At 46.1% G+C, this 15,946-nt stretch overlaps 1 protein-coding gene across 1 annotated transcript in view; it reads left to right on the forward strand.

Annotated features, from left to right (window-relative positions):
* Nucleotides 1-2,126: 2,126 nt before the first annotated feature.
* TRAM2 (translocation associated membrane protein 2) overlaps nt 2,127-15,946 on the forward strand; it is a 61,068-nt gene continuing 47,248 nt past the window's right edge. Inside the window, exon 1 of the mRNA XM_053285447.1 lies at nt 2,127-2,536. Coding sequence (XP_053141422.1) covers nt 2,417-2,536 — 120 coding nt within the window. The 5' untranslated portion in view covers nt 2,127-2,416. The remainder of the gene's footprint in view (nt 2,537-15,946) is intronic.

Consider the following 15,946-nt stretch of genomic DNA (forward strand, 5'->3'; position numbering starts at 1 on the left):
CTGTAATACATTTGTTTTAATTCACAAAACAAATGCTGTTTAAGGTGCAACCAGATGCAAAATGTACAGTTCCAAAATAACATTTATGTAGTTGGAAAATTAAAGTCATACAAAAGTTGTAATTAGCTGATGTAAAAAGTGACTGATAACAATGTGAAAAGTAAGGTGAGTAGTCCAGCCTTCTGTAGAATTCCAAACTCTGATACTGTAAACATGCTCATAATCATGAGGGGATATCTGAAGCTTAATCGTAGTAGATCATGCTTAAGAATGCTCATGCACACTTATTTCCTTTATCTATGTATCTATGAGTATCCAGACATGAGATTTGCTAGAGGAGAGGATCTCTGAACATCAGCGGAATTCATTTCTAATAACCAGAATTCACAGGTGTGTTGTAGCAGAGTGCACCATGCATGCAAATTGCAACCACATGCCACTGTACAGTTTACAATTTTCCTTTTTAAAAGTTCTCTAATAAAGTTTCTTTTTCTTGATTATTTTTGCGGGGTGTGTGGAATCTTGGGCTTCAATCTGTAGGGCATATGATTATGAATAAGAGTTGTAGACTGCAATGTAATATAGACTAATAAACTTGCACCATTCCTATGTTTGGACCAATCTCTCCCTTCCCCCCCTCCACATATTAAAAATCTTTGCCCCTATATGAAGGTTGCAAAGAGAAGTATGTGGAGTCATCATCATTATTTTTGTCCAATCCTCTGCAGAGTTAGGTGCCCCAAAGAGCCATCATAGGTTTAAAGGTGTCTAATTACAGGTGATAGCAGCCCATAATTGTCAAGTATTTGCCATAATTGTCAAGTATCCCCAGACTAGGACTGGGAAGACCCTAGTTCTAATCCCCATTCAACCATGAAACTCACTGGGTGACTCTGGGCCAGTCATGTATCTCTCAGCCTAACCTATCTCACAGGGTTGTTGTGAGAATAAAATTAAGTATGTACACTATTCTGAGGTCCTCGGAGCAAAAGTGGGATATTATTTATTTATTTTTAAAAGCTTTTTCAGACTAGCCATTTGGCATTCAATGGAGGCACGCCCATGTGTATGAGCAGATGACAGACAGGCTGTACATATATAGGACCAGAAGGGAACATGTACTTACTACTTTCTGGGACAAAGTTTAAGTACTTAGAAGAGAGCTGGTCTTGTGATAGCAAGCATGACTTGTCCCCTTAGCTAAGCAGGGTCCGCTCTGGCTGCATATGAATGGGAGACTAGAAGTGTGAGCACTGTAAGATATTCCCCTTAGGGGATGGAGCCGCTCTGGGAAGAGCATCAGAAGGTTCCAAGTTCCCTCCTTGGCATCTCCAAGATAGGGCTGAGAGAGATTCCTGCCTGCAACCTTGGAGAAGCCGCTGCTAGTCTGTTTAGACAATACTGAGCTAGATAGACCAAGGGTCTGGCTCAGTATATGGCAGCCTCCCATGTTCCTACTTTGTTCTTATGCAGCCTCAATTAAAAACCTTTTAAAAACACCTTTCACTCAAAACACTTTTTAAATTAAAGTTTGTGCCACAAAAGTGAGTTGCAACACTGTCTTATGCATGTTTACTGAGAATAAGCCCAAGTGAGTGCATCGGATTCAGCCTCAATGTCCAAAATGATATCACAGACTTTATTTATTTCTGCTAAGCCTACTAGGGTCAACCCTGAGATTTTGTCTTTCTTAAACCAGGATGTATAGTTTTAAATGCATGTGTACTCATTAAGGGTACAACCTTATGCACACCTACCTGGAAATAAACTTCACTGGGTCAAGTGGGACCTACTTTTGAATAAACATGCAAAGGAGATCAGGCTATATCCTGAACCATGTGCGAAACATAGGATTCCCACATATATATAATAAAGAAGAGACCAGACCAAAAGAGTAGCGGAACATTGAGGGTGTATCTTCTTTCTATGGGCCCATTAGTAAAGGCACGGCTTTGGTATTAGCCCCCTCCCCGCCCGTGCAGTTGCTTGGGAGAAACTCCTCCGTATCGTGGAACTTGCTCCTTTCTCGTTGTTCCCTTAAGGGGCTCTGCAGCTCCGAGCCACGAGCAGCGGGCTGGGCGGGAGCCGGGAGGGGAAGATGCCACGAGAGCAGGCTGGGCTGCAGCCGCGGGGGCGGTGAGTTGAAGGTAGCTGGTCATTGGCAGCCGGCGCTCCCGAAACAGCAGCGGACATCTGCCTATAATATCCCCCGCAGTCCGTCCGGGCAGGGAGGAGTTAAGGCCGGCGGGGCGGGGGAGCCAGCTAGGCAATCGGCAAGAGCCGCGCCTGCGCAGGGGGCCGGGCTTTGGCCGCTGTCTGGCTCGTGAAGTTGTCCAGGGGCCGGGAAGAAGTTGGCGGCGCTGGGCGGAGGCAGCGGGCGGTGGGGCCGGGCTGCTTGCTCGGGTCCCTGCCGGCCATGGCGTTCCGCAGGCGGGCCAAAAGCCACCCGCTCTTCAGCCAGGAGTTCCTCATCCACAACCACGCCGACATCGGCTTCTGCCTGGTTCTCTGCGTGCTCGTCGCGCTCATGTTCGAGGTGAGCAGCCCCCGCCGGGAATGCAGCGCATCTCCCCCACCTCTTGTTGCTGCCGCGGGTCTCCCCCCCCCCCACACACACACCGCCCATGCGGGGCATAGCACTTCCCCATGAACCCCTTCCTGAGGGGAGGGGAATGGGAGTCTCTCATTCTAGTGGGGGATCCTCTCCTTTTGTCGCCCTCTGTAAGCCCCTGATCTGAAGTCGGGGTGGGGGACAAAGTGGTCCCCTTTCCAACAAGTGAATCCTTTTCCACGGGTCGCCTCTGTCTTTCTTGTCTGGGACGCCTCTCTGACGCTTCTCTGGCCTCCAGCTCGGCTTTAGATGCTCCCCAGCATCCCAGACGAAATAGCTGATATTCCTCTCTCCTGGAGACGACCTCATCCCCCTGCCACTTAAATGTTTCAGTTCTCTCTCTCTCTCTCTCCAGGGCGCCACCCTTGCTTGCTTCTGATGTGCTGCTCCTCCCCTTTCTCTTTCGATCACTTCTTCTTTTCCATTCATCCTCGGAACTTCCTTCCTAGTCTTGTATCTTCATTCTATCCTGCTCCAGGGCAGGCACCACAGGTCAGCGCCATGGGGCAGTTGCTGGACTTGGGGCCCCACAAGCTTGGGCAGGCCCTCTGGCTGGCTGCCATTACTGCTGCCTCTAGGGCCCCCTGGGAGATTTGGACACACACACCCCTATCCCTTTCTGCAGGGCTGTCCTTTGGGCTGGGCAAGCAGGGTGACTGCCCCAGGCCCCGCTCTTTTAACCCTCATTAAAATTAACTGGAAGGGCCCCCTGCAATGGCTGATTTGCCCCAGACCCTGCACTCCACCATGGCTCTCTCAGGACAGCCCTGCCTTTCTGTGCTGTTGCTGCATATGGAGTCAAGAACCCTGTCTCTTCCCCCCACCCCGCTGCCCAAATCAGCAAGCTGGTGACTGTTCAGAGGAGCAGTTACCTCTACTGCCTTGCCTGCCCTCTCCCTCTGGGTGACACGAATGATTGGGGCTCCTTGCAGCGGCTTCCACTGATCAGTTGCCTACATTGCGTTGCTTCATCCACTCGCTCCCCCTCTCCTTCTAATCTGCTCTGCACAGTGGAGAGGACTAGGCCTGTTGCACCCAATCCCAGCTTCTGCGGCTGCACTGCCAGAGAGATGGTGGTAACTACTCCTTGCTCAGTCACCTGCTTAGGTGAAGAGGCAGTGGAGACAGGGATGTGCAAGAACCGGTTTGGCGCTCCTTTTCTGGAGCACTGAACCGGTTTGTAAGTCCGGTGTTTGAGCTGGTATCGGAGGCAGGGGGTCCTTTTAAGGGAGAGTGCCCTTAACTGCCCTGCCGCTCCCCCCCCCCCCGCCGGTGCTCTCCCCCAAAGTGTTGGTGCGGGCAACGTATGTGCATGCACATGCATCGGCCACTTACCGTACGGCGTTCACCGGTGCTGCAAGCAGATACGCTGCAGCCCCACACCAACACTTTCGGGGAGAGTGCCGGCGGTGGGGGGGTGGGGGAGCAGCGGGGCAGTTAAGGGCACTCTCCCTTAAAAGGACCCCCTGCCTCCATACTGGCTCAAATGCTGGACTTCCGAACTGGTTCAGTGCTCCAGAAAAGGAGCGCCAAACCGGTTCTTGCCCATCCCTGTCTCCACTGCCTCCAACGGCAGCCAGGGCCCCTCTGCTCACTTGGCCTCTCCCTCTAAGTGTTGCAAGGGGCTAGTCTCAGCTGCCACACTCTCTGGACCAAGGGGTGGGTCACCAACCTGAGGTTCTCCAGCTGCTGTTGGACGACAATGCCAATCATGCACCTGATTGCATTATAGCTGGGGGTGATGAGAACGTCAGGTTGGCCAGCCATCCCTGGTCTAGAGAGAGTGTGGAGGTGTGGCAGTTGCTCAGACTTGCAAGTGGTGGAGACGACTGTAAGGGGCAATCACTGCTTCCACTTACTCCCCCCGCCCCACCAACTCAGCAGGCACAACACTCTCTGCCACACTGCCCAAAGAGAATGGAGGCAGCAGCTGCTGCTTCTCCTTACAGCCAGATTTACTGCTCTGTCACCCATTCAGGTAACTGAGCAGTGGAGGCAGCTGTAAGGAGCAACAGAAGCTGCTTTCACTCCCTTGCACGCTCTCTCGGCACTATGGTGGGGAGGGTTGGGCCCACTGCCCCACTCTTCTCACTGCTCAGTCTGTTCTTTCCCGGTGACACTGACAGTTGGGACCAAGCCCCACGCAGTGTTCCCTCTAGTAGGGATTCCCAGATGTTGTTGACTGCAGCTCCCAGAATCCCTAAGCAAAAGCCATTGCAGATGTGGATTCTGGGAGTTGTAGTCATCAACATCTGGAAATCCCTGTTAGAGGGAAGACTGGCTCCATGGCTCAGAGGAAGAAGTTGAGCAAGCAGAGGCAGCAGCTTCTGGTCTCTGTTGGCACTCTGGCCACTTGGTCGGCCACTCCGGCGGTCAGCAGCTGCTTCCTCTGCTCCCTCCAGATGTGGTGTAGCAGTTGGGATAGGCCCACTCCCAAAGGGAGTGTAGGGCATTGCTTGCAGCTGTTTCCATTGGTCACTCACCCACTCAGGTGAGCAAGTGGTGGAGGTGGTGGGAAGGAACAGCCACAGTATTCACTCCCTCTCCCTCTGGGTGGGGAGTACTGACCCTGCTGAGAGAGTGAGGAAGAGGGCAGAGATGCTCACAAGGTCATATTTCTAAAGGCCCCCAAACCTTAAAACCAGTCCTTTATGAGACATGCCCTTCTCCTCCCCCACTCGCTTAACTTCACTGCCCTGCCCCTTTGCTAATCTGTGGCTGTTTATGGCATTCCTGCTAACAATGAATTGTTCTGCTGTTGGGTAGGATTGTCTCCTTTTCCACAACTCCCTCTAGACCAGGGATTCTCAACTGTTGGGTCCTCAGATGTTACTGGACTTCAGCTCCCATAATTCCCAACCAAAGGCCACTGGGACTGGGGATTATGGGAGTTGAAGTCCAATAACATCTGGGGACCCAATGTTGAGAATCCCTGCTCTAGACTCACTCTTCCTATTTGTTTTCCTCTGAAATCTGTATAGGTAGTTTGCAGATTTGTCCCTATCATGCAAAGAGCTGGTGTTGATTCCCTGATATTCAGTCATTCATTCTCTCTCTCTCTCTCTCTGCTTAAGCAGTTAAGAGCTCTTCTTTAATTTAGGTCAAATTGTCAGTCTCACTCCTGAATTAAAAGTCCCTACTTTCCACTGTCCCCATCACTCAATGCTGGGTAGCCTAGTGGCACAACCATAGGTGATCTGCTGGCATGTACCATCATTTGGGAACCACCAGTACATACTATATATAAGAGCATTGTGCGTTGCTAGTCTCTGGAAAGGGGAGAGTGTCGCTGGGCACTGCCTTTGTAACATCTGTTCTTAGGTCATAATAATTTAGAATTTCTGTGAGACTAAGCATTCAAAGTATGCAGCCGTCCATGTATCCTTGTATTATGTAAAAGCCCTACTCAAGTCTCAAAGAAGTGCCACAGTCTTCATAGACCTGGACCTCAGTGGCTGTCCTCAATCATTGACTCGCCTAGTTTTTGTCACTGTGTCAAGGTAGTGCTTTTGCAAACTGTGTTTTAGACCTTGAGGAATTCTCGGAAGCTCTTCAGGAGTTTCTCTGTGAGAAAATCAGTAGTTACAATTTTGCCTTAGGCAGTTGTGCCACCATTACTGATCATTCCTGACAACACAGTCATAGGGGTTGTCTTCCACAGTCCACTCTTCTGGATCACCTGTGAGAGCCAATAGACTCAATAGGTCTGCCAGCATTTACTCATGATACCCGAGGCAGTATTGAATGGTTCATCATGTCATCTGATTCTGCCATGGTAGGTTTGTGTGAAAGTGTTAAACTTGCCACTTCACAAACAAACATGCACAGAAGTATGGGGCAAAATAATTATTTTGGCTATTGCCATGTACTTTATGACCGGTGTTCGTTGTGCAATCAAAGTCATGTTTAAAACTTCATGAAGTTAGCAGCCAGCAACAAGTGATGATGAGAAAGCTCCCTTAGAAAAATTGTAATGTGAGGATCAGCTGGGAAGCAGGTGGCTGTATTGGGGGCCATAATAGTTTGGAGCCAACCTCTTGAGACCTGTGCCTATATTCATAATAATCATTGGTATCCCTGCAGAAAGACAGTCCTTTAGTCCTCCAGCTAAGCAGGGACAGACCAAGTTGCTTTCTGTTGTTTGGAAATCTCTTGGATGATATGTGTGTGCTGCAGGAGCTGAGTGTGCCAGTTCAGTTGGTGGGTAGCATGTTCCTATCTTAGTGCTGAATCTGCTCTGTCATTCTAGTAAAGGTGTTACTGCTGTGTAACCTAGGGGATGTTGTGGATGGTGATCCATTCCAGGCTATAATGCTTGTGAGTTGTGGTGGTGGTATTGCTACTGGTCTGGTTTGTCCTAAGCATGTATTTGCTTGATTCATGGGATCAAGCCGTTTAGGTGATGGCCGCCTGTTAACTTGTTTCAGGTAACTGCCACCAGAGTGCACCACCAGAGCATGGCAGGTATCCCAGAAAAAGACAAGTAAGCCTGGGCTTTCCTATGTGAAGCTAGCCCAATTTACATGTGATGTTCAACACGTACAGCAGTACGTGCAGTCTGTAGTCTTCCCCGTAACTTCCTGTGTTGCTTTTAAAATAAATACATGTATCCTCATTCACATGAAAATGTGCATCTGCGCATAGATACTGTGCATGCATATAGCATAAATTGAACAGCTCAGATAAGAATTAAAAGGGTGCCACCTCCTATTTTTGTTGCCTTTTCTTGATTCCTCTCACTACCCTGCGAATCCAATCCCCCCAGTGCCTCTCTGCATTGTCTGAGCTGAGTTTTGCATGAATACTTGGCCTTAAATAAAAGCTTGCTTTTCTTGGGGATACCTCCGCCTTCCCCATAGGTTTTCCTGCCTCGTCTCTTTATAGCCAATGCCGTGTAGGCTAGCCTTGCATTTCTCTCCGTCTTTGTTTCCTCTCCCTGCTCATCTCCTGCCCATTTGACTCCAGTGAACCTTCTGCTGCTGGCTAGACATGAATGTCCTCTGTCTCTGATTCTTGTGCAGGCATGCTTTTTTGTGGCTTCAAGCTGGAGAGTTTCTGTCTGAACTTTAGACTGTCCTGAATTCCACCTCGTAACAAGATTTGGGAAGCGTGAATGAAGGCTTTCTCTCCCTGCCCCTGCCTTTCGGGGGTTCCTTCCAAGCTGCTTTTCCATGGAGCTGTAGGCTTCTTGCCTCTGCAGCCCTGGCATTTTGCACAGAAATGCCAGGAATGCTGAGCTCCTCCTTCGTCTTTCTAACTTTCTTTTTTCCCCTCCTCTCCCTCCCTTTTCAGGCAAGGGAGGGTGGCGGCTCTTGCGAAACAACTTGGCCCTTCAGACTCACTCCTGACGTGGAGTCTGGCTAACCCTGCCAGGAATCTTGGGGTGTGTGTGTGTGTGTATGTGAGCGCCTGTGGCCTGTGTTTCAATGGAGTGTGTGATTGAGAAGTTGAGAATTTAAAAAAAAAAAAATCTTCTCCCTTGCAGCTCAGTGCCACGTTTCAAAGCAAATTGGGAAGGGGAGATGGGAGCTTTGCACTACCAAATCGAGGAAAAAGAATTTAATTGCTCTATCCAGCTTGTTTCTCACCCTCCTCATTTCCATTCACTTGAATTACCAAGTAGTTTACAGTGCATAGAAACTTTGATGGCTTGAGGGGGAGGGTATAAAAATAGAAATTGAATTATTATTATTATTATTATTTTATTATTATTAAAATAGGATGGTTTAATTAATCAGAACTCCAGCTGGCAAGGGTATAACCTCTAAAGGCACATGCAACTTGCTGAATGTATATAGAATGCAACATGTGTTCTAGTTGCAAGTTTCAGTGTTTGTTTATAAAGCACTGACAAGATCAAAGATTGTGTTTGCTTAGGATTTGTTTGCTCTTGTTAGTTTAGGATTTGCTTGTATTAAAACACATATATCCAATCTGATTTACCTTGAGATGAATGAATATTGACAAAGATCTAAGGTGGGAGCTATTCCCTGTGGATGACTTTACTTACTAGAAAGTTGGTGCTTGGTATATTGTTGGTGCTTGGTATGTTATTTTGCAAAAATGTATCTCATCTACTTGGTGCCTGATGTGGGATGTAAGAGCCAGTGTGGTCCAGTGAGTAAAAGGTTGGAGTCAGAGCTGGGTTCGAAAGTCATCTCTAACCTGGGGAGAGTTACATGAATTAATAGCAGTACCCTAGCTTGCAGTACTACTCTAAGAGAAAACACACACATTTTGCAAATTGCTTTAATGTAGAAGGGTGTATAGAAGATATTGAGGCTGTTCTCACAACCTCCGGAAACCGGGCTAGGGGAGCTCCTGACCGCAAACCTCCTTAACTGCCCCCACCCTTAAGCGAGTGCTCTACTAACCCCGTTTCACGGATTGTGAGTCACCACAGTGCAGTTCCTCACAACAGAGACTCATGAGGAGACCCCCCGACTGGCGGGCTCCTTTGAGCCTCCTGGCCTCGGGGGTCTCCCCAGAATCACCCGGGCACTTGTTCGAGGCATCCTGGGATTTCCGGGGGCTGGGTGACCCCTGATCCCCACCACCCCTACTGGCTCCAGTAATCATGTGGGCTAAGCCTGCTCTCCCCGCAGAGCCTGGTTAGGCTCTACACACAGATCATGTGTAGAGACCCTCAGTGACTTTTAGATCATGTGGAATTGCATTGAAGATGAAAATTCAGACAAGATGAAGATACTGTTAGCCAGTGTTCCCTCTAACAGGGATTCCCAGGTGTTGTTGACTACAACTCCCACAATCCCCAAGCAAAAGCCAGTGCAGCTGGGGATTCTGAGAGTTGCAGTCAACAACATCTGGGAATCCCTGTTAGAGGAAACATTGCTGTTGGCCACTGATAACGTGAACCTGGAAGTGTGGATTTATCCTGTTCTGGACCTGGTCACCTGAAGGATCAGATCTACTTTTCCTGAAGGATCTGGCCTGCAGTTTGTTATATCCAGCAATATGGGTGGATGCATACTTGTCTCCTGCAGCTTTGACTGGTACACCAGCTGCCTCAGAACACATAACCTGACCACAGTTATCCATAGTCGGGTAACATCCGGGATAAACTATGGTCCTAGCTCTGTGTGGAACTGTCCTTGAAGATTGTTTGGAAACTTCAGCTGACGTAGAATACAGCTGAAAGAGTACTGACTGGTACAAGCAAGCTTAAACATATCTCACCAGCTTCTCTGGCTGCTGGTTTTGCTTTCACAATCAAATTGCTTGTTTAAACTAAAGCCCTAGACAGTCTGGAAACAGGATATTTGAAGGGCCACCTACTCCCCCATGATCCTGTCTGGTTTTTAAGATCAGTGTCAGAGGCTGGACTCTGGATGATGTCCCCATCTTTGGAGATGAGTGGCCATCAGGGACGCAGTCTTCTTGGTGATGGCACCTCGGCTCTGAAATGCACTCCCCTGACCACCTCGACTGATGCTAAAAGTAGTATCTGCTAGGCACCAGGTTAAAATGTTTTTGTTTTCCTAGGCTTTTAGTTGGTTTTTAGATCAGCTTTTTAGTTCCTCTTTAAGAGCTTGTTTCTGATTAAAGTATGCCGTCAAGTTGGTGTTGACTCCTGGCGCCACAGAGCCCTGTGGCTGTCTTTGGTAGAATACAAGAGGGGTTTACCATTGCCATCTCCCACACAGTATGAGATGATGCCTCATTACTTCCCATTTAATTGCTTACTGGTTTTATTGTTTTAATTATATGCTATAAGCTGGCTTAAGAATGCTTTATTGAAAAGTGGGATGTAAATGTTCTAAACAAACTAAAAGGCGGTTTTCCTGCCTGTTCCTAATTTGAACTGCCCCAAAACACTTGGCTTTGTTGAGCTCTCTGAGTTCTGAAACAGAAGACATCCACAGACTCTGCATTCATTGCATTCATTACATTCATTTTGGGTCTGTCTTGTGTTCTGGCAGTAACCTGCTATTTCCCTTTGAACTTTCTGAGTCCCATGCTCCAACCATCCAAGATGTCATTTATCCCCATTTGGCATGCAAGAGCAACCAGTACTTGTCATCCTGTTTGTCATACACTGCTGTAATTTTTGTTTATAGGTTCCTATATAACTTAACAAAGTTGCTTCCATTGACCTAATAACGAACTCCATTTTAAAGAATGCTCCTGATAAGGGAACACATCTTGGATTGTTAAATTGGAACTTCTGTTGGGATACCACTGAATTAATAGATAGCACTCTAAATGGAGTGCTCCAAACTGTGTTGAAAGCAAGATGCAAGGAATTAATTGCTGGTTGCCTATTGTCTGAGAGCTGTTCTCATGTGTTATGGACTTAACTATCATGAAATCAGTGGGGTGCAATATCATGACCAGATTTCAAAGGAATTACTCCAGTGTTCCATGCAGAATAGCCTAGCTGCGACAGCATCCTGACCACTACGCTATCCAGCTCCCTTGGCAGTTTTCCAGAGCTTTTAGTTCAGTCTCTGAAATGTCTGATACTTTTGTTTGCTGCCAGTTAAGCTAAATATTAACAGGGATTTGAATGGTTGTAAACCATTTCTTGCTGATCATTCTGTGGCATCCTTCCAAACACATTTTGTGCTAGAAAAGAACAAAGCCATGACGACACACTTTTGCGAAGTCATTGGTGCAAAGTAACTTCAAATGACCAGATTTGTTGGGGACACAAGCTGAACAGGCACTGAGCCTGCACACTCCATCCTCTACCTTGTGCATGGGGGAATCCCGGCTTGATAAACTGCAACTCTGCTGATTGAGCAAAGAAGCGCTTTTTGAAGTGGTGATTCCCTTAAATTCACCAGGGGGCAACTAGCCCTATCCGACCCTAGCTCAGCATCCCCAAACACTACATTTCTAGTACAGGAGAACCTCGTTATATGTGGAGCCACTATTCATGGTTCCGCGTATCCATGGTGTCTAATAATAGACACCCGTTTCCAGTATCGGCAGATACTAATGGGTTAAAACCCACATATCTGCAGTTTCTAGAGGTCTGGAAGTGACCGTGGAAGTCACTTCTGGCTGCTATTTTGTCTGGAGGAGACAGGAGGAACCATTTTGTGGCTCATTTCTTGAAAAAATGGACTATTATCTGTGGTTTTTCACAGTTTTCAGGGCCATTTCATCCTTGGGGGGCATTCCTGGGCACATGGAGGACCTGCAGAGCATGCCACAGTAGGTTTGCAAATGCTTATTCAGGCCCCCTGGCGCCACTGATCTATACCTATAAATAAATTCAGCTTCTTTATGCATAAGGATTTTCCGTGCATCCTCTCTCCTGCCAATGTATGGTTTGTATTTAAATAAAATACAAACATTAAAGTCATTTTCAGAATGTTGCTTGTCAGTGAAATGAGGGGTTAAGGGAGCCTCCATACTACAATTTCTAACTGTTGGAATATGTTCAGAAATTCTCGTTCGAAGAGGGCGTGTGCTTATTCCAATATATATCATGGGACAAGTACAGGCAATCATATAGACTATATTTTTTGTACTACAATTCCCAAAACAATCCAGGAGCACTGTTCTATTGATGGTTGGAATATAGAACGATTTATCATTCAGAATCACCTCACAAGTCTTACAATGGCCACATGGAAATGTACCCCTTACATCATCTTTTTTACATGGTGTTCTGTCAACATCTGCTCTAACCAAAATGTTGCCTAAATTTCTAGCATTACGAAAGGCCACAATTGGTAACCTTTCACAACCTGAGATGTCATCAACTAAATGCCAATGTCGTCTAACCAAACTTTTAATTTGATAGCATAAAGTAGAAAACTCTAGGGACCATGTCAGCCGCTGTGTAGTGAGTTTTCTAAAAGATTTAAGTAGAGCAGATCTATCCATAGATCCAGCTCTAGTAATGGCCTTAGATAGAACTGTATGGGGGTAATCTCTATCCCTAAATTGAGCTAACATAATGTTGGCTTCCCTTTCAAATTCTATAGAATCAGTGGCAATACGTTTAATTCTTAATAATTGACTATAGGGGATACTATCCTTTATTTGTTTAGGGTGCCTTGAGGAATGATGTAAATAAGATCTTCTATCAGTAGGTTTCGTATATACCCCAAAAGTAAGATACCCCTCATTATTTAATCGCACCCTAGTATCCAAAAAAGGAATGTCCTGGTCATTAATTTGGCCTGTAAACTGAATCTGAGAGTGAATCTCATTCATCCATTGCATAAGCTCCTGTATATTGTATGGGTTGGTGTAAATAAAAAAAATATCATCTATATACCTCCAATACCAACCCCGCTTTCCCTAAAACCCTAATGCCTCGTTACTCGTGGTAGTAGGGGAGGAACAGAACCCTCACGAGTAACGAGGTTCTCCTGTATCTTCTACCTGGGGCTGGGACCTTAGTTCAGTGCTAGAGCACCTGCTTTGCATGCAAAAGGTCCCCAATTCAATCTCTGGCAGAGATCAAAACATTCATCTGCCTTCAAAAACTGACCATTTACTGCCGATCAAGTGACCTTGTTGACTCTAACATATTAACATGTATGTTTTTTTATTTTAGTTTTTATTTATTGTTAGATTTCTATACCACCTTTCATTAAAACAATATCAAGTTGGTTTACAAAATGTTTAAAACAATATAAAATTATTAAACAGTTAAACTATAATAATCCCATTTGGAATATAAAAATTCAAATCTAATTAAAAGTTTAAAAAGCGAGACCAGTTTAAAAATATGAGACCAGTGTTCCCTCTAAGAGGGATTCCCAGATGTTGTTGACTACAACTTCCAGAATCCCCGGCTGCAGTGGCTTTTGCTGGGGCATTATGGGAGTTGTAGTCAACAACATCTGGGAATTCCTGTTAGAGGGAACACTGGATGAGACCATAAAATACAGAGCAGCAGCAACAAAAGCAACACATATAAAAGCCTGGGTAAAAAGGCAAGATTTCACTTGCTTTCTAAAAACTGTGGTGGAGACTGAGGAGTAGTGCCCACTGGGAAAGCATTCCAAAGCCTGGGAGCAATAACTGAGAAGGCCCTCTACTGCGTGCAGGACAACTGAGCCTTTCTCATTGTCAGTACATGGAGCAGATCCCCCTCTGATGACCTTGTCAGGCGGGCAGAAGCCCTTGGGAGGAGGCAGCCCCTCAGATATCTTGGGCCCAAATCATTAATGTTCCATTAATTTTGTGTAGAGATGTAAAATCCTAGGTGTTTTTGAAGCCTGGAAGAGATGTGAGAAGAGTGCTGAAATATATACAATTCCTTTCTTTCTTAGCAAGTTCAGGTAAGAACGTAGCTTGAAGAACATGAAAAATGCAATATTGGACTCTGAGGCTATATTTGTAATTATTTGACGAGAGTAAGGCATTTTGTACTTTTATACTTCATAAATGTGCCAGTGTGAGAGAGAGAAGGAACTGCGAACTGCTGCACCTGAAGGTGCCCAAATCTTTCTTAGCCTTTGCCAGTTGGGAGGGGGGGGAGTTGAAATAAGAAACTATCAACTCTGTAGTTGTAGTAAACATAAAGAAGGGTTTTTTAAATATTAGAAATGGAATGTAGACCTTAGCATTATCACACAGAAACAGAAGACACTCTCCTCCCTGCCTTTGAGGGGAAGAAAAAAGAATGACTGTAGCCAGCAACTTGATTACAGTACACTATAATTCTGTGCAGAATGCCGTCCACTTCCTCATGTGGAAGCTTGGACCTAGGCATGCACACTAGGCACCATGTCCCCACACACAGTCTTCTACTGTTCCTGTGATTCGGGCTGCTGTATTTTCTCTAACACTTTAAATATCCAAAAGGTTTTTTTAAATTGTAATCAGGTCTATAAATGCAGGGACACTTCCCTGAAAGTTCAGCTTCCTTTTTAAAAAAGAACGAAACTAGCCCTACTGTTTACAAAATGGTCTAAGGAAAATGTGCAGTCAGTATTCAGCCCAATTGCTCAATAAAAAGTAAGCCGCCTTCTGCCGTCCAACATTTATTTGTTTGTTTAAATCATTTCCATCCTGCTCCTCCAGTGCAGTGCTGCTCAGGGCAGCTGACAGCAATAAAACAGACAAGGTGAATAAAACCCAGTTAGAACTAGACGCAGTTAAAACTGTATTAGCAAATTAAGAATCCACTAGAACAGACAAAAATAAAAATTGTAAATTTGTCTCTAAAAAAATGAGTCTAAGTGTTGCTTAAAAATGCAAGGGAGAGAGCGAAGTTCATCCTGAAGAGCATTCCAGAGTTGAGGGGCCACACCCAAATAGGCCCTGTTTCTGGTCCCCACCAGCCACCTAATGGAGCAGTGGGGAAATGACTTGATTAGCAAGCCAGTGGTTGATGGTTCAAATCCCTGCTGGTATGTCTCCCAGACTATGGGAAACATCTATATCGGGCAGCAGTGATATAGGAAGATGCTGTAAGGCATCACCTCATACTGCATGGGAGATGGCAACTCCTCCTGTATTCTACCAAAGACATCCACAAGGCTCTGTGGTCACCAGGAGTCGACACTGACTCGACAGGGCCTGAGATGTGAAGCAAAGGGCCCTGGCAGATTCATATGGGCAAAAATGTTCCAACAGCTACCCTGACTCCAAGTATATAGGGTTTTAAAAGGTTAAGACCAGCAATTAGACTCTAGCCTGGAAGCAAACTGGTAAGCTGCCACAGGATGGGTGTAACACTCATGAAGCGAGCATCCTTACAACATCATTCTGGACTTGCTGAAGTTTCCGACTTGTCTTCAAGGGCAGCCCCACAGAGGGCGGATTTAAGTAATCCAAAATGGATGTCACCAATGAATGAATTACTGAAGTTAGGTCTGACTTCTCCAAGTAAGGTCACAGCTGGCATACCAGCCATAGCTGGTAAAAGGCACTACTGCTACCTGCAGTTTCCCCAAGCTGCAAACTTGGTCTCTCAGGTGGAATGTGCCCCTACCCCTCCAAGACCAGATTTACTTAACTGCTTGGATAATCTGTTTTGCCAACCCAGATAACCTCCATCTTGTCTAGATTAAGTTTCAGCTTGTTTGCCCTCATCCAACCCAGAATGGCCTCCAAACACCAATGTCACCAATGAATGGTATCTGCTGATACCTCCTTGGTATCTGCTGACTTGAATAATTAGAGCTGGGTGTCATCTGAATACTCTTGACTCTACAGTCCATGACTATGGGTGGCTTCTCCCAACAGTTTTGTGTAAATGTTAAAAAGTATGGGGAATAAAATAGATCCCTGCAGCACCCTATAATAGGCTAATGTCCAAGGAGTGGAGTGGCATCCCTCGGCACCACCTTCTGGGTATATCCTCCAGGTAGGTCTAGAACCACCATATCATGGTGCCTCCCA

The sequence above is a fragment of the Hemicordylus capensis genome, chromosome 1 (genome assembly GCF_027244095.1).
Source record: "Hemicordylus capensis ecotype Gifberg chromosome 1, rHemCap1.1.pri, whole genome shotgun sequence".
NCBI lineage: Eukaryota > Metazoa > Chordata > Lepidosauria > Squamata > Cordylidae > Hemicordylus > Hemicordylus capensis.